This window comes from Garra rufa, chromosome 17 (genome assembly GCF_049309525.1).
Source record: "Garra rufa chromosome 17, GarRuf1.0, whole genome shotgun sequence".
Lineage (NCBI taxonomy): Eukaryota > Metazoa > Chordata > Actinopteri > Cypriniformes > Cyprinidae > Garra > Garra rufa.
In genome coordinates this window covers 17,162,217-17,187,910 of record NC_133377.1, presented here as the reverse complement: position 1 = coordinate 17,187,910, position 25,694 = coordinate 17,162,217, and the positions used below count along the sequence as shown (strand labels likewise).

At 35.4% G+C, this 25,694-nt stretch overlaps 1 protein-coding gene across 1 annotated transcript; it reads right to left on the bottom strand.

Annotated features, from left to right (window-relative positions):
• Positions 1 to 343: 343 nt before the first annotated feature.
• On the bottom strand, positions 344 to 19,766 carry lin28ab (lin-28 homolog Ab). The gene is made up of 4 exons (XM_073822468.1): positions 19,733 to 19,766; positions 17,270 to 17,445; positions 5,860 to 6,038; positions 344 to 566 (listed from the first exon to the last, which is right to left on the bottom strand). The coding sequence occupies exons 1-4, from the start codon at positions 19,764 to 19,766 to the stop codon at positions 344 to 346; spliced, it is 612 nt and encodes a 203-aa protein (XP_073678569.1).
• Positions 19,767 to 25,694: the final 5,928 nt, after the last annotated feature.

Sequence of the window (25,694 nt, the reverse complement as noted above, 5' to 3'; positions counted from 1 at the left end):
TCCCAGGAGGACTTGAACGAAGCATTAGACTTGTTTTGTGAGATTCACCCTCGATTTCATGATTATCCATCTGAAATATCTAAATCATCACAAATCATTTGTGTGAACACGCTGATGGCAAAGCTGAGGTACAGATGTTTCACTAAGACTACGGTCAAAAATAGAGATGGATATCATTACATTCAATATTAATTTAATCGTTTTTTTTTTCTGACTAAAGTACAAAAGTAAGCGGCGACATTCATTTCTGCTGTTTGAGAAAGAAAAACCTGAGTTAGTTCCAAAAGCAGCTTTCCATTGAAACTGTTTGATTGGTGCTTGTTTCCCTGACGACCTTCCCCGACTAATCCGAGCTGTCTGGCGGGAATGGGGTGTGGCTCATGTCCTCCTCTTCTCCTGTAGTCGAGGTTGTTGATTTTCCCTGAGATCCCGGTGACAACTGCTGTGCTTTGATTGGACAGTTGGCCACCATGTGGGTGATGCTTTGGCAAAAATGGCACTTTTTTGGCTGAGGAGGCAGTTGGCATTCTTTGGCGTGATGATTCGGCCCTCCACAGTTGAAGCATCTGTTAATGGTGCAGGAAGACAAGCGTGTTATTAGCAGGAAACACCACTAGAGGGCGCACAAGGTTTAAAAATTAAGGGTCACCGAGCTGTTACAAGTAATTGTTATTCTTTTAAATCGTTATATATAAACAAGAATCATAACAATGCCTTTTTATGCACATATACAGCACTATAGAATCGAAAGCACATTTCAAAAAAATATTTTAGCATTTATTCACTCTTATGACATTCAATATAATTTAATATAAGAAAGTGAACAGTGAAGATGAATGGAGATGGATGCAGGTATATGTATGACTAAAATGATGATAAATAATAGTTTAGCATAGTAACTTGTTCATAAATTTGCAAGTTGTTAAAAAGTTAAATACATCAATAAATGTGTTTAGTATAATGACTTGTTCTTAAACCGCATTTTATTTATTTTAATACTTTTTTAGCAACTTGCACAGTCGCTAAAAAAGTATTAAAATAAAATGAATGCGGTTAGTATAACTAGTTCATAAATTTACAAGTTGCTAAACAAAGCATGACTTGTTTACAAAAGATGCTAAGTATGAAATGAAAAGTGTTTAGTATAATAATGTTTACAAATCATGTACAAGTTGTTAAAAAGAAAAAAAAATGCGTTTAATATAACTTGTTCACAAATGTACAAGTTGCTAAAAGTATTTTAAATAAAAATAAAGGTTGGTATAATAAATCGTTTACAAATTTACAAGTTGATTAAAAGTAAATAAACAAGATAACAAGTAAAATAAAACTACATTTACAGGTTGCTAAAAACAAATAAATAAAATAAATAGATAAAATGACTTTCACAAATTATGTACAAGTTGCTAATACGTATTTTAAATACATAGCCTAAAAATAAATGTGATAACTTACTTTTTTAGAAAATTGTAAATAATTTGTAAACTTTAGTCTAATGACTTGTTAAATTATTATAAGTTGCTAAAAATATTTAAAAACAAAAACAAACAAACAAATAAACAAATGATTTTAGTGTAATAACTTGTTCACAAGTTTACAAGTTGCCAAAAAGTAAATGGTAAAATAGTAATTGTAAATATCGATAAATAAATAAAAGACAAAATAAATGCGTTTAGTATAACTTGTTCACAAATTTACAAGTTGCCAAAAAATTAAATAGTAAAATAGTAATAGTAAAAAAAAATACACTGCCCTCCAAAAGTTTGGAAACACCCCTGGCAAAGTGTGTTTTTGGACAATATCAGCATAGTGTGAATCATCTTCGAGCAATCCTTCAGGAAGCTTGGAGTAATATATCACGTCATTGTTTGAATAAACTGACAGCTTGGATGCCCAGATTATGCAGAGCTGTAATATTAAAAAGTAATATTAATATTAAATTAAAAAGGATTCATGCCAATATTGTCCAAAACCCAACTTTTCCAGGGAATTTTCAAACTTTTGGACGGCAGTATATATAAATAAAGACAAAACAAGCAAATGTGTTTAGTATAACTTGTTCAAATTATTTACAAGTTGCCAAAAAGTAATTAAAATGGTAAAAAAAAAAAAAAAAAGACGATAAACAAATGTGTTTAGTATAACTTGTTCAAACTATTTACAAGCTGCTAAAATAAATAAATGTGCTTGTAAATAATTTGTGAACGCGTTATTATAATAAGCTGCTATTATAAAACTCGTTCACAAATTATTTACAAGTTGCCAAAAAGTAAATAGTAAAATAATAGTAAAAATAAATAAAATATACAAAACAAATGTGTTTACTTGTTCAAATTAGTTGCTAAAAAAAAAAAAAAAAATAAAAGGTTCATTATAATAAATTGTTCACAAATTATGTACAAGTATTTTAAATAAAAAAAATCTAATCAATCAATAAGTGTTCAGTATAACCGTTTACAAATTTACAAGTTGCTGAAAAAAAAAAAGTGTTTAATATGATAAATTGTTCACAAATTTACACGTTGCTAAAATAAATAGACGATATAAACAAATGTTTAGTATAACTTCAAATTATTTACTTAAGTTGCTAAAATAAATAAATGTGCTTATAAATAATTTGTGAACAAGTTATTATAATAAGCTGCTATTATAATAACTTCAAAAATTTACAAGATGCCAAAAAGTAAATGGTAATATAGATAAAATAAAATAGATAAAATAAACAAATGTTTAGTATAACTTGTAAATAATTTGAACAAGTTGCTAAAAATGTAAATTTTTGAACAAGTTATTATAATGAACACAAGTTGCTAATAAATAAAGAAAATGTGTTTAGTATAATAACTTGTTCACAAATTATGTACAAGTTTCTAAAAAGTATTTAAAAAAAAAAAAATCTAAATCAAACAAATAAATGTTCAGTATAAAAAAAAATTGTTTACAAATTCACAAGTTGCTGAAAAAAAGGAAAAAAAAGTGTTTAATATAACTTGTTCACAAATTTACACGTTGCTAAAAATAAATAAATTGTGTTTAGTATAATAACAAATTTACAAGTTGCTAAAAACGAAAACAAATAAGTAAATGGTGTTTAATATAACTTCAAATTGTTTACAAGTTGCAGAGAAAGTTGAACTAAGAAATATAAGAAACCCAAAGAACCACCTGTGTAAACCACATACTGACCATTTATTTTAATACATATTACTTATTAATACATAATATTTATGCTATTTTTCAAGCATTCTGAAGCTGTACATGGACCTAAGATAAAAACAGCAACAATAATAATTTATTATTATTATTATTATTATTATTATCATCTTGTATTAAACTCCACTTTATACAGATATCAGCATCTGCACCACGCACTAAGAGTAGCTTACAACAATACTCCAGTGTCACTTAAAAATAAAACAAGTTACCATTTTTGGGTTAGCGACTGATTTAAATGAAAGCTTCCTGTGCATTTAAAGCCAGCAGCTCTGTGTATTGTGGGGGGAGTTATTGATCGGCCAGAGGAAGGAGGTGTGCTCTGAGGAGGTGGGGCATCTCTGTGGCTCTTTGTTTCAATATGCAGCATGACCTTTGCACTTTGATCCCTGCTCTCTCCTGCCCACCCCCACCCCGCTCACATACATCACACCTCAGGGTTGCCATGGCAGCGTTCACCTCTGACCTTTCTCAGGCACCTACATCTGTTATTAATTAAATGGACAGGATCTGATCCTCCATCAGGAGGCAGAGATCCAGAGAGATGAAATATCAATGATGATCAGCAGGAGAAAAGTATACTATATTGTTGCAAGCACACGCTGAATTTGTCGTCTCTGCAAAACCACTGCCGTCATTCGTGCACAATTGAGAAAACTGCACCCGCTTTGATCCGGATCCACACTTAACCAACCAGCTAGATTAGATACAGCTGAGGATTGTGGGAGGACGGTGCTTATCAATAACCTGCGGCTGTGCTGTTGGGGGCGGGTGACTCTGTGCGCCTAAATTCTGAGCTATGAGATTTTAAACAACCTATTGATCCAGCAGGTCAAGTCACCAATGCACAGGGTGGGGGAAGGAAGTGCTCTTCGTTTGAGCAGAACCTCAGATATTGTGTCCAAACTATCCAAAAGCAACGTCTCAAATGATTAGATATAACTGAAACATCTCAGTGTTCTTACAGGTGAATCACTTGAAACAATGAACATGTCCAGGACGTATTTTACCCTATAATCTTAAAGAAATAAATTTCAGAAAACAAAAATGTTTTCGATTTTCAAAATATATTTAATTGCCATTCAAACACACACATACACTACCAAAAGAAAGATTTAGAACCGGAAGATATTTTTAAGAAGTCTGCTCTGCTCACCAAGCCTACATGTACTTGATCCAAAAAATACACTTTTGTTTGTAACTCATTTAAAAAAGGAAACTTTCATATATTCTAGATTCATTAAATGTAAGTAAAATATTTCTAAAGTGTTTTTGTTTTAAAGGGGTCATTGGATGCCCATTTTCCACAAGCTCATATGATTCTTTAGGGTTTTAATGAAGAGTCTATAATATACTTTGGTTAAAAATTCTCAATAGTAGTGTAAAAAAAATATTACCTTGTCATAATCAGCTCTGCAAAAACTCCACTCATTTTATTGCATGGTCCCTTTAAATGCAAATGAGCTCTGCTCGCCCCACCCCTCTCTGATGTGGGATTATGAGCCGTAATGTTTACTTTAGTCGTATTTAGCCACGTTTAGCCACATTTAGCCGTGTTTAGTGACGAAAGTTGCCAACAAGCACATTAAGAAAGGCCATTTGCAAAGATGCATAACTTCTGCTGTGGGTGAAGCTGCAACAGGAATGATTCGCACGAACATAGATGCATATGTAGATCGGGATCTGCACTTTCCTTTTTAAAAACGAAAGTAACGTTATTCAGATGTCGGGAGTAAATGATGACTGCTATGTTCATTATTACTGGGTGGATTTTTTCATTGTAGGGTGGTTGTGTACACAAACTGCCAACACGCATTAATGTTCAAACATGTAAAAGTGAGTTTTGCATCCGATGACCCCTTTAATTTTGATGATTAGAGCTTACAGCTCATTAAAGTCAAAAATCCAGTATCTCAAAATGCAAAATTTACTTTGGTCTGGAAAGATGACGTTGGACCAGTGAGCAACAGTCCAGTTATTTTTTTCCTTAGCCCAAGTAAGATGCTTCTGACATTGTTTCAGTTTCAGAAGTGGCTTGGTAGCCCTTTTCCTGAAGACATCTGAGCGTTGTGACTCTTGATGCCCCAACTCTGGCTTCATTCTACTCCTTGTGAAGCTCTCCCAAGTGTTTGAATCGACTTTACTTGACAGTATTCTCAAGGTTGCAATCACTCCTGTTGTTTGTGCACCGTTGCCTACCCAATTTCTTCCATCCAGTCAACTTAGCATTTAATATGCTTTGATACAGCACTCTGTAAACAGCCATCCCTTTCAGTAATGACCTTCTGTGACTTACTCTCTTTGTGGAGGGTGTCAATGATTGTCTTTTGGACCATTGCCAAGCAGTCTTTCCCATTAGTGTGGTTTCAAAGAACAAGAGATACCCAAATTTATACTGTAGGGATGGACATTTAATAAAACTCAAATGTAAATATTCTAATATTTTGAGATACTGCATTTTTAACTTTCATGAGCTGTATACTCCAAGCATCAAAATGAAAACACAAAAACAAGTGTATATATGTGTGTGTGTGTGTGTGTGTGTGTGTGTGTGTGTGTGTGTGTGTGTGTGTGTGTGTGTGTGTGTGTGTGTGTGTGTGTGTGAGTGAGTGAGTGAGTGAGTGAGTGAGTGAGAAGAGCACTCACCGATCTCCTTTTGACCGGCGTTTTTGGGTGCCCTTGGGTTTCTTCTCACTGCCTACGCATGGCGCCCCGCCTGGCCCAGTCACCCGTAAGGACTCCAGACCCTTAGAGGACCTTTTGAAGGTGAACTCCACTGCTTCCCCTTCCTTCAGACTGCGAAACCCCTCCATATGAAGCTTACTCTGCAGAGTTAGGGTAGATATGGTATGTTTTAGAAGCTTGAATCATATTTATACTGTGACATATGTATAAATAAATATTTGTATCAATAATGTTTGCATGATAACCAGAACATTTCTCTTGCCATTAGAGATGTGTTTAAGGTTAAATAGTCATATGCCCAATCCAATAAATGCTACTAAAGGCATAAACATATTAAGACATTGTAAACATTAATATTGTGATTTTCTGTTTTACAATACATTACTATGTTTATGTTTAGAATAAGTTTTATATATAATTTCAAATATATACACATCTACTTGTACTTCCATAATGTAATGTAGTACTTGAATTTTTGTGGCCACATGTATGTGTATTTTTATAAAACTGAAGTCTAATCAAAATCAGTTAAACAAAAGAAGAAAAAAGAAAAAGAAGAAACAATAAATATAGCTGCAAGCAGCAATTACGGGGCCAAGCACACCAAAGGGAAAATGAGGAGCCAATCGTAGCATGGAGCACAAGACCAACTGCAACAATTAGTAAAAGGAAGCCATTTTAAGATGATTTTAAAATGACAAAAATAATGTAGACAGAACAGGTGGAGCGGTTATGAAATTGATGTGGTGCGTTTAGTGTGAGGTGACAAAGGCACAAAGTTTGGTGTCATTATGTCAAAGCTTTACAGAGATGAAGCCTCAGAGCCAAGCCTAAAATTTGTAGCGACGCTGTATGAAGATGGTTTGATCAACATAAAATCCAAAAAAAGATGATCTGACTTGATTTGTGAAAAATCGGACGAACAGTCTAGGAAGAGTTCGTAAAAGTAGGTTTTCAACATAAATCAATATGGCGGACAGGAAGTTCAGAACTATGGTATAATTGATAGCCATGTTGTCTGCATAAACCAAAGAATATTTTGAGACCAGTTTCATTACAATAGGCTAATGCATTCTACAGTTATTAGCATTTTTGGAAATCTCATAATTAATGGTTAATGAATGGTTTATTATTTGTGACCAATAGGTGGTGCCGTTACCAATGGATGTGGTGTAATCCGTGTGAGGTGACAAAATTTGGTGCAAATATGTCAAAGCTTTACAGCTTCAGATGCACTTTGACATCTTTCCAGCAAATTCGTTGATGCCTTTCTAGAAAACGGTTTTGTATATCGACACGAAATCCATAACTTCTTGCCAGCATGGTCTGAAGATGATCCGAGTCAAATTTGGTGAAAATCGGACCAATGGTCTAGGAGGAGTTTGAAAAAGTAGGTTTTCTACAACAACCAAAATGGCGGACAGGAAGTTTGGCCAATTTTGGCATAATTGGCATCAATGTTTCAGCATGACCCAAGAAATATTTTGAGATCACTTTCATTATAATAAGCCATTTTTTTAAATTTCTTTATAACTTTTGACCACCAAACTTGAAGTACTGTCAGAGCATGGTGCCCGAAGACACATACCAATGTTAATATAGCATTTTATGACATAATTCAAAATGGACGACGTCCAAAATGGGTGACATGGGAAAATTTAATATGGTTCGACTCATCATGCTCCTCCAAATCTAATGAGATTTTTGGCCAAACCATAGAGAAGTTATTACTAAAAATACACTCAATACACCAAACCGTTGCAGAGATTATAGGCTCACAGCTACTTTTGCCTGCTTTTCGTAGAATTAATTTACACGCTATTGGAGAACGGTTTGGCTAATCAACTTTTTGCCAGCATGGTCTGAAGATGAATCAGACAAACTGTCTAGGATGTTGTTTTTTTTAAACAATTAAAAATAGTGGTGGCGCTAGAGAGTTTGAGATAGAGACACCAAATTTGCTGTGGTTAATGTTGAGACTGTCCTCTATAAGTGTGCCAACTTTCACAACTTTCCCACAAGCAGTTCTATGGGCTGCCATAGGAAACAGAAGAAGAAGAATAAGAATGTCATTGGTTCCAATTAGTTACTTCAGATTTATCACTCTGTAGATGGAAGATCACATCTTAGCTTGATGGATTGTTGGATAGAGTACCTACAGTGCAGTGTGCCATGTTGTGTACTGCACATTTTAACCAAATCCTCACTTTTTGCATTAAATGAAAAGCATTTTTTTTTTTTTGCTTTTGAGTCAACTTTCTCTGAGATCTGCAATTCTGAAATAACCAGTAAAATGGCATCTTCCCTGCCCCCAATACTCTTGCTACATAGCCTTTACAACCGCCTCTTCACTTAACACTCAGATCAAAATGGCTTCCTCATCTATTCTCTCTACCAATTAAATTTGAAGGTTTCTATTCATCAATGGCTGGGTCTGAAACTGAAGGCTCAAACTAGCAAAACACTGCAATAAGCTGCGAAGGCTACTGGTGAAGTACTGCGAAGGACAAGGTCTGGTGAATCCAACCAGACAATGGCATCTTAGCAGACATGTTACTCAACGCTATATTCAGATGTACTGATACGCCTACCATCACATTCAGGCCCATGCATTGACATTCTAGACGTGTGCCTACACACAAGTTTAAATAAAGGTGCTTTAAACGTTCTTCACAGCGATGCCATAGAATAACATTTTTTTGGTTTCACAAAGAACCATTCAGTTCTATAAAGAACCATCTCATTCTTACCCTTTTATAATCTGAAGTACCTTCTTTTGCCACAAAGAACCTTTTTATGAAACAGTAAGGTTCTTCAGATGTTGAAGGTTCTTTATGGAACCATTTAGACAAAAAAAAAAGGTTCTTCTATGGCATCGTGAAGTACCTTTATTTTTAAGAGTGTATGCTCGCACATGCAGAGGTGGCCCAAAAACGCTAAGACAATTGCTATGCAAATTATATTTATATATATAAAGTATGCAAGCTACTGGAAATGTATCACATTAGACCAATTTAGAGGCTAAAGAATATGCAGGGGGGCACAAATTATTTTGCATGTCACAGTAAGAGGTTGTGTGAGAGATCCAGGTCTGATCACATTTGTACTTGCACTCTCAAGTAAAAGCAATAAAAGTGCAGCCATTGACATGAATGGGATGGGCTGATGAGCTTCCCCAAAATAATGCCATCTAGTTAAATCTCACCCAGACCATCAGTTCTGAGGGTTTGCAGTGGGAAAAGGTGGGGGAAGCTCACATTCCTGAGATACTTGCTCTATAGGCGCATGGAAATGGGGCTTGAGAAAGGATCTACCTTTAAAAACAACCTTCTGCTTGTACTCTTAACAAACAACCACTTGGAGACCAAAAGAAAATCTGGCTAGCTGGTATGTGTGTGAGATCGTGTATCAAGGATTCCAGCCATGGTATTCAGAGAACAATCTTCTTAGGTGGCAGTGGTGTTGGTCCACTACCTTAAAATCAGCCCTTGTAATATGATTGTTTATCTTCTCACCAGGACATTCCTTGGGAGAATGTTTTTAGTCTTGTACACATTAATCTCTTAATAGACTGTAATAAATTCCACACATTCTCTCTGAGAGCAAATCACTGGGCTGCTTTTCTTATGATCTCTATCAGTTCATTAGACATCTTTTACTCAGTCATTTCAAAACCAAAAACATTTCTTTCTTCTGCATAAAACAAAATATAATATTTTGAAGAACATTGTGACCCTAAATCTAAACACCGGATGAAGTCAGTTTCAAAACTCTTGTTTATTTTTTATGTTTTTTGACATATTACGGTCAAAAGTTTTTACAGAGGCAGTGTTGGGTATTTCATCATGCCATATTTCAGAAAAAAAAAAAACTTAGAACAGACAGGAAACATTTTTTTTTTTACATTTTTTTGGGAAATAAAAATGTTGTATAAAATCAAGCCAATTATATATGAACAAATCCCTCTGTAAAAAACCTTCAGTATACAGACAGGAATAAAAATGTAAAGTTTGGGGTGTGTAAGTGCTACTGAAATGGAGATTCATGGCTCAGTGTAGGAGAAAAAACTCAGTTTGCCTGGTTTCAATGACAGGACTTCGACTAAGCCAGGATTAGGCCATAATTCAATTAGGACAAGTAATTTTTATAAATATGCCTTAGAAAAAAAAAATAACATTACTGGTGTGCATCTTAAGACAAAAAAGGCACTGATATATTTTACGATCAGTCAGTGAAACAGCTCAAACTTACATTTTAGTCTGGGACTAGGCTTAAGCCTTGTCTGTGAAACCGAGGTTTATCCAAACCAATGTATGCATGTGTTTTATTGCATTGGTTGTTGCATGTATTAATCTATATAACCATGCAATTTTAGCTTGTTTCTATAAGTCTCTGAGCTCTTTTATCATGACTTCTATTTCAGAGGATTTGCATTAGAGCACAAAGCATCCACATCTCAAGTGCAATGCTATACCAGGTGCACGACCAAGCAAGTTTACCGCATCACATTTTATTAGTATTATAGCTAATGGCTTTACTGAAATAACTGCAGCTTAGGTTCATTGGAAATATATGTCTGTGGCAACATTTCTGAAAAATTACATTACTTCTTACATGTTTTGTGACACATTCACAGTAAAATGGCGAGACACTGTAGGGTAAATAGGGTAAAAAAAAAACAACAACAACTAATAGTTATCACCTTTCTTACCCAGTTGATTACATTGATGATTGCAAACATTTTTTGTATTACTAGTTTTCTAAAATGTTAGATTTAAATATGCAATTGAGACATTAACTAAATATGCACTAATTTGCACACATTTCTAGTACAAAAATCTAAACACTGGATGAAGTCAGTTTCAAAATTCTTGTTTTTTGCAGGATTCACACTAGAGCACAAAGCATCCGCATCTCAAGTGCAATGCTGTACCAGGTGCGCGACCGAGCAAGTTTACCACATCAGAAAACTCAGATGGAGCCAATTACGCCATGCAAACATCAAAATGTATTAATTTACAAATCATGCACCAAGGTAAGCGTCTTTACTAATCAATAATCTGCTCTGTAATCATGTTGTGTGTAAATAAGAGGTTTTGGTGTTTTACTGTCACTCGAATTAATTTTAGCTGGATACTGCAATTACATTGTGCTAGTACACATTTTTCAATTGTAGTTTCTTAAAAGGCTGATCATTTCAAACACTGCTAGCTACACCAGGTGGTCCACACTTCGGCTCTCAGGCTTAACTGACACCCATCTCTCAGAGGGGGGTGGGTCGCTGGGAAAGGAATCAAGGCAAAAGTGCCTCCCAACCCCCGCCAAGGCTTCCTGAAACCATCCGCAGCTCCATCCTTTGACCTTCTCTACCACTCACCCTACTCTTTTACTACGGAGTTTTTTTTATGAATGAGCTCAGCTAACAACCCCCTCCCCCAAATACTCCCTCCCTGCCTCCCTTTCTAAAATCTCTTGGTCTCCATTCCCAACATTCTCTCTCAAGCATGTCTTTCAACTATATTTTCCCCCATTAATTATGAAATCTCTCTCCATCAGGCTCTCTTTTTGGTCATCTTTGCACACAAACTCCATTCATTCTGTGATTCTATAGTATAAGGAAGGCAGGATTTCCTCCTGTGGGTTTGACAATGACAGTCATTGTCTTTTTAACCTGGTAGGTCTTCAATTATCAATACATCCACAGAAAAAGACTGAGGTAGGTTTGAGCATTGCTTGCCTACTGGTTACCAAAACTGAATCACTCAAGAATGTCCAGAAATCTGCCTCCTCCAAACAAGCCAAGGTCAAATTCACAAATGGGTTAAATGTTCATTAAATATGGAACAGATCTCACACAGACTCCCAAAATGAAAATCGCTTCATTTAGTCATCCTCTCGTTGCTGCAATCATAGCATTGAGGAGTTGTGCTAAATACATGCATTGATTTCTACTACTGGCAAACCAATTAACTTGCTGATATCTGTCCATTTTAACATAAGCAATGAGTGATAATCTTGCCCATTTGGCTGATTTATGAATGATTGGCATAAACCTTGATGTGAGGTTTATATGGAAACCAGATGAGGAAACATTGAAAAAATGATTGAAAAAAATTGAAGGAAAAAAAAAATCAAATCAATGTAACTATCTAAAATGTGCAGTCTACTAAATTGCATTATGCATGGTAAATGTGAACCAATTAGATACTTGAAAATGATTTGATGTTGACCAAAACTGTAGTTTTCAGAATGAAATACATGTGACTTAGTGGAAGAGTAAAAATGTTTAAATACATTTATTTTTGGTGTTTTTGATGAGAAAATGTGGAAAAGATGAGAAAAGGTGGAGCTGTGATAGTGTTTAATGTTCAGTACTTAATTTTAAATACACCGTGCTACCTTTGTGGTGTAGAGTGACACTATTGTTTAGGATGGTACATAAATGTTTTTACTTTGTTACTTAAAGGGATACTCCAAAATCTCTTTGAAAATGAAAACTGTGTCAGCATGTACTCACCTTTAAGTTCTTTTCAAACCTGTATGTAGATCTTTCTTCTACTGAACACAAATTAAGATATTTTGAAAAATGTTGGTAACCAAGCAGTTGCTGGTTCCCATTGACTTCTATTGTTTCTGACACTATGGAAGTCAATGGGGACCATTCTTCCAAATATCTTCATTTGTGTTCAACAGAAGAAACAAATGCATGGAGGTTTGGAACAAATGACATTTTTATTATTTGGTGAACTATCCAACAGACTTAGCATTTAGCATGCTAATGTGTGTTAATGCTCATTAAAACACCTGTATGAATTTCTTTCTTCTGCTGAACACAAATTAAGATTTGGAAAATGTAGGTAACCAAGCAGGTTCCCATTGACTTCTATTGTTTTCTGACACTATGGAAGTCAATGGGGACAATTCTTCCAAATATCTTCATTTGTGTTCAACAGAAGAAACAAATGCATGGAGGTTTGGAACAAATGACATTTTTATTATTTGGTGAACTATCCAACAGACTTAGCATTTAGCATGCTAATGTGTGTTAATGCTCATTAAAACACCTGTATGAATTTCTTTCTTCTGCTGAACACAAATTAAGATTTGGAAAATGTAGGTAACCAAGCAGGTTCCCATTGACTTCTATTGTTTTCTGACACTATGGAAGTCAATGGGGACAATTCTTCCAAATATCTTCATTTGTGTTCAACAGAAAAAAACAAATGCATGGAGGTTTGGAAAAAAAAATCATCCAACAGACTTTGCAATTAGCATGCTAATATGTGTTATTACTAGGGCCGGGACTTTAACGCGTTAATTTAGATTAATTAATTACACAAAAATAACGCGTCAAAATTTAACGCATTTTAATCGCACTTAGTTTTGCACCGCGGAACGTTTCTCACTGGATGAGATTCGGCGGACCGATTATACTGGAGCACCAACTAGCGTTCAGACAAGCTGCGTCCGTCCTAAATAGTATTGTATGTCCCAAATCGTAGTATGTTTAAAAAAAGTATTCCAAAGATTCCCGGATGGTCTACTACTTAACGATCAATGCACACTCTAACGGCTAATATTGCCCACAACACACTGCGCTGTGAACGAGGATTTGATTAGAACTACAAACACGCATAAAAAGTGTTAAACTACAAACATGGAGGATATGCGCGACCAACGGACAGGTAGAGAAAGGGGTTTGAGTGATAAATAATCAGTGTGTAACCTGATAAAAATATTTTTTAAATGTTATCCGCGTTATATTCCATGTGCAGCAACATTTATAATAATAGGTTTGGTCATTAACGTTTAAATGCATAATTAAGCAAACACAAGAGCAGAGTTCTCAGCATGAAAGACTCGTTAAAGAACGTGCCTCTTAATTTCTCTCCAATACGGTAGGAAATTAAATTAAACTAAATGTAGATAATGTTAACTGTGATGATTGACAGGGCAGTTTAAACAGTGACAGGATTCAGGTAACTAAGCAACAGAGCGTCAGTTAAAGAAGCAGTTATGACCAAGTAGTCTCAAAGCTTGCCTACTATTCTGCTACATACTCAAAAGTATGTACTTTTCTTCACAAAAAGAGTACATACTTATAGGGCATAGTACAAGTAGGCGAATTGGGACACAGCAAAACAAACCACAGTGAACATGGACAAAAAAAGCTGATGGGACCGCTTTGGTTGGCCCTGTGGATGGGAAATTTTTTTACAAAAAACGAATGGATGGAAGCGTCGATAAGAGCATGGTTGTGTGCAAGCTATGCAACAAGGAATTCGCATCTCACCACAGGACATCGAGCCTATTGCTGCACTTAATGGCAATATTGCACTGGTCTGTTGGACTTGGTTGAACAAAAATAAACAATATTTTGTTGCTTAAGCTTATGTATTCAGTCATTATTCAATGGTATACTAAAAATCCATATAAAAAAAAAAAAAAAAAAAACCTTACTTCTCACTGTTCTCAGGTCAAATACTTATATGCGATTAAAATGCGATTAATTTCGATTAATTAATTACAAAGCCTCTAATTAATTAGATTAAATTTTTTAATCGAGTCCCGGCCCTAGTTATTACTCATTAAAAGTTTGTTTGCGAGCTATATCTTATATTTAGTTTATTCACATCTAAAATTTAATTAAAGCCTGTCAGGTAACCATACAAAATCTTTGTATCACTTGTAGACGACAAAATAACTTAATTTGATGACGTTTAAGTTGTGTAAAGTTTTAATTGTTAATTAGTTAATGTGAAACCAATGTGCATGATTAAAATCAACAATTTTTTAGTATATGATGTGAGAAAAGTTACTGAAGTAAAACAACATAATACATTACTTTTAGGAAATTGTTAAAAGGTATAATCCACCCAAATATATTTTGTTCCAAAACTGTATGACTTTATTCGTGACCCTGGACCACAAAGCCAGTCTTAAGTAGCACATATATGTTTGTAGCAATAGCCAACAATACGTTGTATGGGTCAAAAATCAATTTTATCAATTTTTCTTTTATGCCAAAAATCGAATATCAAGTAAAGTTCATGTTCCATTAGATATTTTGTAAATTTCCTACCGTAAACATATTAAAACCTCATTTTTGATTCATAATATGCATTGCTAAGAACTTCATTTGGACAACCTAAAAAGTGATTCTCAATATTTTGATTTTCTTGCACCTTCAGATTCCATATTTTTAAACGGCTGTATCTTGGCTAAATATGCATCCTAACAACCCATACATCAATGGAAAGCATGTATTCAGCTTTCAGATGATGTTCAAAATTGACCCTTATGACTGGTTTTGTGGTCCAGAGTCACATTTGATATTTTAAAAAATGTCTATTTCTCCAGTGGGCGCCAAAGAAAGTCATACAGGTTTGGAACGACTATCCCTTTACTGGAGTGAGTCATCAGTTCAGCGTGTTCATGAAGACGACTAAACACACCATTCTACGCTGATGTTCCCATCTCAGTTTTACATCCTAATGTGCAGTCAATGAGACTTAAAGACAATGTGTGCTAAGCCCTGACACCCTCCGTTCATCCTCCCAGACAGCCACTCTGGATGAAACCAAAGACCTCTTACTTAGAGAGAGACAGAGAGATCACTTGACACTGTGTGTAGGGCTGCCTGCCCGTAAGATGCCCTAATCTCTGGGTAATTTTACACAATGACCTCAAGTCATGAGGCAGCAGCTCATTTGGCTCAGGGTGATAGGTGATCCACTGTTTGCCGACTTGCTGGTTGTTCTGGAGCAATAGCTTGTTGAATTATTGCTGATTGAGAGGGTTAGTGTTCACTATCCGGAGACGGTATACCCAGGGGGATTTTTAAAATATAGCACTTTGTAAATCTCTGCAGAGCAAAGTTATGTTAAAACGTAATATTCATTGTGGTTTTATTTTCTGGCGTTTAGTCTTCATTTAGAAGATAGTTTGGATAGCAAAGACAGCAAACAAGGACATGCTGAGATCGGACTTGAACCTGTGGGCATGTGCGCAACCCACTGAGCAACAGTTCAAACATGAATGATAAGAAATACCATTTTTGCTTTGGGGAAGTTTGTTTCCCAACTATGTCAGCCCACTCTTTGCAGGGAATGTAAAAGGACAGACCTGCGTTAGTGCATTTAAAATCAGAAGCAAGGACAAATCCATACAAAGTAAATAAAGGTAAAGTGAGATCACTGTTAACATGCACCCAAAAAAAAAATAAAAATAAAAACACTTGCATTTAAAATATTTCAGATGTTGCCTTTAATATGTGACCCTGGACCACAAAACCAGTTATAATGGTCAATTTCCATTGTTAGGATACAATATTTAACTGAGATACAACTATTTGAAAATCTGGAATGTGAGGGTGCAAAAAAAATAAATAAATAAAAAAAAAATAAAAAAAAGAAGAATATTTAGAAAGGAAAAAAAAACAGCTTTAAAGTTTTCTTAGCAATGCATATTACTAATCAAAAAGGTTTTGATATATTTACAGTAGGAAATGTACAAAATACTTTCATTGAACATGATCTTTACCTAATATCCTAATGATTCTGGCATAAAAGAAAAATCAATCATTTTGACCCAATACAATGTATTTTTGGCTATCGCTAGAAATATACCCATGCTACTGAAGACTGGTTTTGTGGTCCAGAGTCACATTTTATAGTAAGATTTTTAGCCAATTGAAAACAATGGCTAAGCTAATTGATTTTAATTTAATTTGCAAAAATATTGAATACAAATTAATAGCAAAAATCTCAGCTTTCTGGCCTCTTCAGATCAATATAGTCCAACACATATATTCTACCCCTATAAACACTACTAGATATGTGGAAATTTCCAAAGAACCAAATAAATTATACATTAAAGTCGTTAAAAATATATACCTTTGCATTAAAAATAAAGGTTCCAGCTAAAACAAAACCAAAAGCTTACAGTCTGGTGCCAGATAAATTAAGAAACTACTATCCACTATACCTTTACAAAAACAAACAAACAAATATAGAACCCAGAAACCATGCTCTGAATATCCACAAACGTAACAAATCACCATAAAGCCAACTGGAGAACCCTATAAAGCTTTAAAATGGTTGCTGATAAAAAGAGATTTATTTGCTATATACCTACTATGGCGTTAATGTTCGTGCAGCAGCACCGAACACAAATTCTAGCTTTATAAATAATAGGAAACAATTATAAATGTAGCCTACTGATACTGTAAACATTTAATTTAGCACAGTCACCCGTGTTTATGTCGTTTGAGCCATGAGAAAATAAAAGCAATGAGATGATAGAGACAGAGGAAGGCCTTATACAGGTCCGAACACTTGTCCATTAAAAGCGACAATTCATTAGCTCTCACCTGATGGACGAACACATCCACGGGTGAGTCCAGACAGATGCCCTCCCGATGGGTCATGGACAGAAAGCCGAAGCCCATCCGCACGTTAAACCATTTGCAGACCCCACTTCCACGGAACGAGATCGAGTCTTCCTCGGAGCTCGCGGCTTCCTCCTCCTCTGTCTTTGCACAGCCCCCTGAATAAAAGCACAAACACAAGAATATCAGTCACAGGTAACTTTACGCACAAAAATATCAAGCTATCGAAAGTGGACGGATAAAAATAATCTGTGGGCTCTTACGCTGCTGTTTCGACATGTAGTGAATTCATCACGGTTGGCGTGAAAATGCCAGGAGCTGCGTGCAAATCACGACTGAATGAAACGCTAGGGTTACTGCGTTCAGAACTTATTTTACTCGGTCCAAATGCATACTTTTATAAAGCTAAATAAATGTTGGTGTATATAAAAAAACGCGATAAATGCACAATTTGAATCATACTGACAGCAACGAAAGTAAAAACGCAATAATTACAATTTTGCTCAAGAAATACATTTTAAATGTATTCGATTACAACCATCAATCAATCTGGGAATTGAAAAATTCAAAAACAGAATATCGCAGTCAAATTTTCCATTATGTGAATCACTAGTGATCAATATTTAGCCGTATTATTTTGAAAATCATTTTTGATATCAACATCTCATCTAGTTCCTTTAAACTGCTATATTTTATCATAAAATTACTAAACACTAAAATAACTCAAAGTTGATTACTAATGCGCGCTCTCGTGTACTCTCAGTAATTAACCATATAATCGCAAAAGTGCGCTCGCTCACCTGTGTAATATTGCTCATAAACTGAGCCCATTTCACCCATCTCGCCCATCAACCTCCAAATAAATCCCAAGTTTTGAGAAGAAAAAATAAAATAAAAAAAGGCTTCAGACTTCCCTCCTCATTTCAAAACCAAATAAAAACTACTTTACCGACGCCAGAAGAAACGAACAAACAAAAGATTTGTGGTACATTTTAGCGGTAACGACGCGAAAAAGCCAGGGCTTCTGGGAAGAGCCCTTTGTAGAGATCCCCAAATCTAAAAGACAATGCAGGAGATCCGTCCCACCCCCTCTTCTTTATTCCCCTCTCTCTTCACTGACCCCCCACTGGAAGATCACCCACGACCTCACCTTCAGCCATGTCTCCAGAATGTCTTCAACCTCTTCTGGCTTCACACCACAAAAAAAAAAAAAAAAAAAAAAAAAAAAAAAAAGACCATTGATTGGGCCCTCAAACAGCATAAACCAGTGGTCAGCGTTTATTCCTGAGTGTATCATAAGACACGGGTCACTGTAGAATCTCCTATTGTACCTCCCTCAGCTTTAGGTCAAGTCTACGTGATGCTCAACTTCACTGAGCTGATGAATTGCACATTTCTGCGGCGATAGGGTCCAAATTCGCCATTGGGCCAATCGCAGATGGAGAACATGCAAGCTTGGGGAATAGGAAGTGCCCTCCCCACTTAAACCCTCAGCATGCTGACACACACACCAACCACACAGCGGATGGACATTGGGACAGCAATAAAAGCCTGACCACTTTCTTCACAACGATTTGATCTATTGCAATGCATCCAAGGCGTTTGTTAATCTATTCAAACAGCCCATCTCAAAGTAGTATGCATGCAATTAATTTCTTTGAAAACATATTATAAATCACATTTTAAAACTGTGTTATTTTAAAATTTAGCAGGCCTATCTGATTGCGTTATGATTTAGTTCTCGCTAGAAAATGTCAGCGTACTGTAAATTCTTTCAGTTAGGCAATTATAAGGCGTATTATTTAAATTAGGGTTACTATAAATAATGTTTACTCATTTTCAAAATAACATTATGTATTTGTGTGCAAGCCAAAGAAGATGCGTCTTAAACGAGGCTCACAAATGCAAGCCTATTTGCAAGGACCTGTGCGAACTTTTACTTAAACTTTTTTTTCCCCACCAAATGCCAAAAGACAGGACATAAACTCATCCGTGAATATGTCTCTAGTTAATGATGTTGACAATGTTCAAATGACAGCGATTCTGGTTTGGGCTTCATGAAGCGCACATGTCCGCGGTGTCTTATTGTTCTCACACCTCAAGCAGAGACCCAGAGAACAATGAGACACGGAGCCGTGTAAATGTTATTTAATTGATCTCTAACGCCAGTGCATAATGAATGTGAATCGCGTCAAGTGGTTCAAACGGCATTCACACTCAGCGATTTGCAATTGCATGCATCTGCAAAACTTCTTGAAACAGAGAGAAATCAATTTTAAAACACAGTAAAAGCTTGTTTGTTATTATTTATCATAATGCAATATGACAAAAAGCTTAAAGGACAAATTTATCTCGATTAAATAATTGCATATATTTCACAAATTAAAATAAAATTCAATTTTCATCAATTCTAATGCTCTGTGATTGAAATCATAAAGCTCTCACCTGTGCGATTGAGATGCGGGTTCGCAGGGGGCATCTTGAAGACTTTTATAAAAATGGTTGATTTTATCTTTGTTATTTATTTAGCTAATGAGGACTGGTCTCCAGCCTTGCCAGAACCTAAAAGTGTGAGTCCAAGTCTTCCCCTCCTCGAAGGCATTTTATAGCTAGTACGCCGAGCATGTGCGAGTGAGTGAATGAATGAGGAGCAGTGAGTCAGTCAGGGCTCCTGCTGTGGTTCTGCTCTGATGACTGTATTTGGATTGTCATGCGGCCCGTCACCCGCAAACACAATTAAAGCCGCATCCACTTTCCAATGAAATATTCATGCAGGATTCTTGGATGCCGTTCATCGGCTTCCCAAACGCACTCTCAACAAGAGCACAGGTTGCTGACTCATGTCAGAGGAAACAGTACAGCACCTGTTAGACGCCTTAGTCATAAAGCTTCATCTAATTAAATATTCCGAACAGAACCAGAAGTCTCTTCATGTGATAATTGGGCGTGTGGGCCACATGACCCGTTGCTCGTTAAACGCCAATCAAAAGTGCAGCTGGAGCTCTGGCTCTGTGTGGAATGCAATACTGGGGAATTGATTATCGCGCATTATTATTATTAAAAAAAGAATCTAAACATATCAAACAGTAAGCTGTGGATCATTGACGCCACATGACATGTTTAGATCACATTTCATTCAGCAAATGGTGACTTTATTTATTTATTGCATGAACTGCATTAGCGTTGTGTCAATAAATAAATATTTAAATATTGACATTGAAACAAAAAGATATATTAATATATTAAATATTGAAACAAAAAGAAATATTTGAAAAATTCTTTGGTCACCCCAAAAGCAAAGCTCAAGAACACTGCATCATGCAAAATAATATTCCAATGGGCTACTTGTTTAATTTTTCTTTTATGCCAAAAACCATTAGGATATTAAGTTAAAATCATGTTCAGTGAAGATATTTTGTAAATGTTCTACTGTAAATATATCAAAACATAACTTTTGATTTGTGATATGCATTGCTAAGAATTTCATTTGGACAACTTTAAAGTTGATTTTCTCAATATTTAGATTTTTTGCACCCTCAGATTCCATATTTCCAAATAGTTGTATCTTAAATATTGTCCTATCCTAACAAAACCATACATCAATGGAAAGCATATTTATTCAGCTTTCAGATGATGTATAAATCTCAATTTTTTTTTTTTTTTTTAAAGGACCCTTATGACTGGTTTTGTGGTCCAGGGTCACAAATGTATTAAATCCTCCATTCTCAGAAAAAAAAAAAAAAACATCAACTTACAAATGCCTTAACTGGGATAGTACACCTTTGTATCGTATTCACCCATAAAAGGCACATTTTAGTACCTTAAAGGTACATATTACCTAAATGGTATAGATATATTATATGCTATATTTCCATTGATGTATAGTTTGTTAGGATAGGATAATATTTGACCGAGATACAACCATTTGAAAATCTGGAATCCGAGGGTGCAAAAAATACAAAAATATTGAGAAAATCGCCTTTAAAGTTGTCCAAATATTGTTCTTAGCAATGCATATTACTAATCAAAAATTAAGTTTTGATATATTTATGGTAAGAAATTTACAAAATATCTTCATGGAACATAATCTTTACTAAACATCCTAATGATTTTGTGCATAAAAGAAAAATCGATAAATTTGACCCATACAATGTATTTTTGGCTATTGCAACAAATACTATATACGCGTACTACTTAAGACTCATTTTGTGGTCCAGGGTCACATTTATGTAGCATGTGTAATGTTTAAATGTATTATTTAATTTACAACACAAATTATATATATACAGTATATATATATATATATATATATATATATATATATATATATATATATATATATTGAGAGAGTTGCGTTTACCCAAAGGCAATATAGAAAGGCATGTATACAGATGATAAAGCAGCTGCATTTATGCCTCAGTTAGGAAGATAATGAAGACTAAAAGATTACTATGGAGATCTCCTTAGTAACCAATGGCCTTGAATCAGTCTCTGCACCAGAGGGGTTTTCTGGAGGTGACCCATGTCAAGCAGAGGTGACTAAAGGACAATGCATCTGGCACGTGCTTGAAACTGCCCCTCTTTCTCTCCTCAATGCACAATGAAAGATGGATTGTATTTATTTAGTACATATTATAGACGTTTTTCCTGAACACGGAAGTAAGTCCGACTCTTTACTGAAAGAATGCTTTGCATTTCCGGTCTGCATTGTTTCTAGTCAAATTAGGGTATATTCCAAGCTAATAAACTAATGTTAAACCTATTAAAATGTTTTTAAAAAGCACATGGCTCCATAGCGCCATCACTTGGCAATGTCGCAATGACCGTCATTTGTCAGTGCCTCACTTTAATGAGTGTGTAGATGACACGAAGCAGCGGACGTTAGCTGCATTAAAAACAGATAGACGCTATTTGAATGGGTTCCTATGGAAACCGGAACAGAAAAGCATTCAATCTGAGGTTAGAATTCGTAATGGCGGCGCTCATCGTTTACTCAGGAAAAAGGTCTATATCTATATGTTTTTTTTTTTTTTTTTTTTTTTACATTATATGTTTAGATGTTTTAGTTGAAGGAATAGATCACCCTAAAATTAAAAACTGCAGAAAATTTGCTCAACCTGAGGCCATTCAGGATGTAGATGAGTTTTGGAGAAATGGAGAAATTAGTTTTACATCATTTTCTCATGAATGGATCCTCTACGGTGAATGGGTGCCACAAGTAATGCACATAAAACAAAAAGCTATGCATTTGTAAGAAACAAACCCATCATTAAGAAATGTTGAATTTAAACTGTCCAAATCCAAGTTCACAATCCATAATAATCTTCTCACTTTTTTGGGCTGTTTGTACTTGTAAACAGTGCTTGATCTGTGCATATTTCTCTCCTGATTCAGACAAGACAATGTTTTGCAATATTATGGATAGATGACTTGTATTTTAGCCTGAAGCAATGTGTTGAAGTTAGAAACATGCAGCTTTTGGCTTTAAAAGATGTTAATTGATGGAGTGGAGTGGTGTGGATTACATGTGGATTATTGTGATGCTTTTATCAGCTGTTTGGACTCTCATTCTGATGGCACCCATTCACCGCAGAGGATCCATTGGTGAGCAAGTGATGCTCCAAATCTGTTCTAATAAAGAAGCAAACTCATCTTCATCTTGAAAGGCCTGAGGTTGAGTACATTTTAAGCAACTTTTTATTTTTGGGTGCACTGTTCCTTTAAGGCGAGACACTGCAGGTTAATAGGGTAAAAAAATTAACTAATAGATATCATCTTACTTACCCAGTTGATTGAGTACATTGATAATAGCAAACATTTTTTGTATTACAAGTTTTCTAAAATGTTACATTTAAATATGCAAATGAGGCATTATTTAATTAAAAATGTGCTAATTTGCATACATTTCTAGTACAAAAATCTAAACACTGCATAAAGTCAGTATCAAAATTCTAGTTTTTTTGTTTTTTTGTTTTTTTGACATATTAGAGTCAAACGTTTTTGCAGAGGGGATTTTGGATATCTCATTTTGTTACTCTATAATTCAGAAAAAATGTAGAACAGACAGGAAACACTATATGTTTTTACCATTTTTTTTGAGGAATAAAATGTTGTATAACATCAAGCAAATTATATATGAACAAAACCCTCTGTAAAAACCTTCAGGATATAGACAGGAACACAAATATAAAGTGTGGTGTGTGTAAGTGCTACTGAAGTGGAGATTTATGGCTCAGCGTAGGAGAAAAAACTAATTTTGAGAAAACGGCCTTTAAAATTATGCATTGTAATTGAAATCTTTTGACACAAATAGATAAAGTGCTATAAAATAAACACTTAACAGTGTCTTTTGGATGTTTTCCTTCCACTAGTCTGAAAAAACACTTTATGAAAAAGCAAAAAGCACAAAATCTCAAACTTGACAGGTGCATGAAAAACACAATTTTTCTCCCCTTTAAGACCTTTAGCAATGTGTTCACAAAATTAGACTATTCCACAGTATAATGACCTTTTAAAAATATTTTAGAAATGAATTGTATGTACATTTTTAAAAACAGTGCAGTTTGCCTAATGGGCAGCATTTGCAATTATATGCATAGAAATTTTGGGCCACACTATTGAGAATCAGGGTCATATCCCAAAGGGAAAAATGTCAGTTCAGTTCTTTTTCAAAGACCTAAGGGAATCAGTGGATAATCAATTCTCAGAGAGCAAGTGTGAAACAGTGGAACGGCCAGTCACATCTAGGATCTGATTTCAGTGATCTTGTCAGGCTGTGAGTCATGACAGTGAAGGATGACTCACCATCAGAAACTGGAGCACTGAAGCAATACAGTTCAACAGTTTATTTTGCCACTCCTGTATTTCTCACTATTTCAGATCTACAGCAGAACATTTTTTTTTTTGTTAGTGTGTGCAGACTGTGATATCAGAGACAAAACACGAAGTACAGTGGGTTACAGTTTCAGCACCCTGGACAGCTCTACCTTGCATTTTTCTGAAACATACTGTAAATGTCTGATGTATTAAAAAACTGGGATTTTGTAAATGTAACATTCCTCTAACAGAAGAGTATTTTTTGTTATGACAATAATTTGTTGCACAATTGCATTTCTGATTTAAGTCTTCCTCACGTTGAAGCACTTGTGCTGTACTACTCTATTGTTGTTAGTCACTTGGATGAATGTTTCTGCTGAGTGACTGAATGCAAATGTCATTGCATCAAGACATGCTACTTCAACTATTCTAGATCATTTTGAAAAATGAAAGACAAATGGCAGGTCATGTTACAAAGAGGAGTTTAATTCAATCTGTAGGGAGACATACAGGGGTTGGACAATGAAACTGAAACACCTGGTTTTAGACCACAGTTAGTATGGTGTTGGGCCTCCTTTTTTTGGCCAATAGAGCATTTCGTCTTTGGAATTGTCAAATACAAGTCCTGCACAGTTGCCAAAGGCATTTTGAGCCATTCTCCTCTTGCAGATCAGGGGTCAGGTCACTACATGATACTGGTGTAGGAAAATGTTATCTGACTCGCTCCTCCAAAACACCCCAAAGTGGCACAATAATATTCAGATCTGGTGACTATGCAGGCCATGGGAGATGTCCAACTTCACTTTTCTTGTTCATCAGATCACTCTGTCACCTGTCTTGCTGTGTGTACTGGTGCATTATCATCCTGATACATGGTACCACCTTCAGAGTACAATGTCTGAACCATTGGGTGCACATAGTCAACCTTCACACCTGTTCTTACTGGTGGAATGTGCAATCAGTGAAGATTGGCCACCAGGCTGCAAAAATATAGCCATGAAACCTCCAACATTATATTGGCCAGTGTTTCAGTTTCATTGTCCAACCCCACAGAGTGATCTTATGAACAAGAAAAGTGAAGTTGGACATCTCCCATGGCCTGCATAGTCTCCAGATCTGAATATTATTGTGCCACTTTGGGGTGTTTTGGAGGAGCGAGTCAGATAACATTTTCCTACACCAGTATCATGTAGTGACCTGACCCCTGATCTGCAAGAGGAGAATGGCTCAAAATGACTTTGGCAACTGTGCAGGACTTGTATATGACAATTCCAAAGACGAAATGCTCTATTGGCCAAAAAAAGGAGGCCCAACACCATACTAACTGTGGTCTAAAACCAGGTGTTTCAGTTTCATTGTCCAACCCCTGTATATTCAAATAGTCAAATAACCAAAAGACAAATAACAGGGGAAATTAATTAATTAATCGTTTCCATTGTCTTTAAAGATCAATATGTGAACATGGACCATAAAACCAATGTTAAGTTGCATGGGTATATTTGTAGCGATAGCCAAAAATACCTTTTATGGGTCAAAATGATCGATTTATCTTTTATGCCAAAAATCATTAGGATATTAAGTAAGGATCATG

What these genes read in the sequence shown, in the direction of transcription:
- lin28ab (XM_073822468.1), bottom strand. Translation starts at nt 19,766, where the DNA reads ATGCCCCCTGCGAACCCGCATCTCAATCGCACAG. An exon ending in CCCGCATCTCAATCGCACAG is followed by an intron (nt 17,446 to 19,732) that starts GTGAGAGCTTTA and finishes GCTTTTATTCAG; the next exon opens with GGGGCTGTGCAAAGACAGAG. An exon ending in CGCCGGTCAAAAGGAGATCG is followed by an intron (nt 567 to 5,859) that starts GTGAGTGCTCTT and finishes CACCATTAACAG; the next exon opens with ATGCTTCAACTGTGGAGGGC.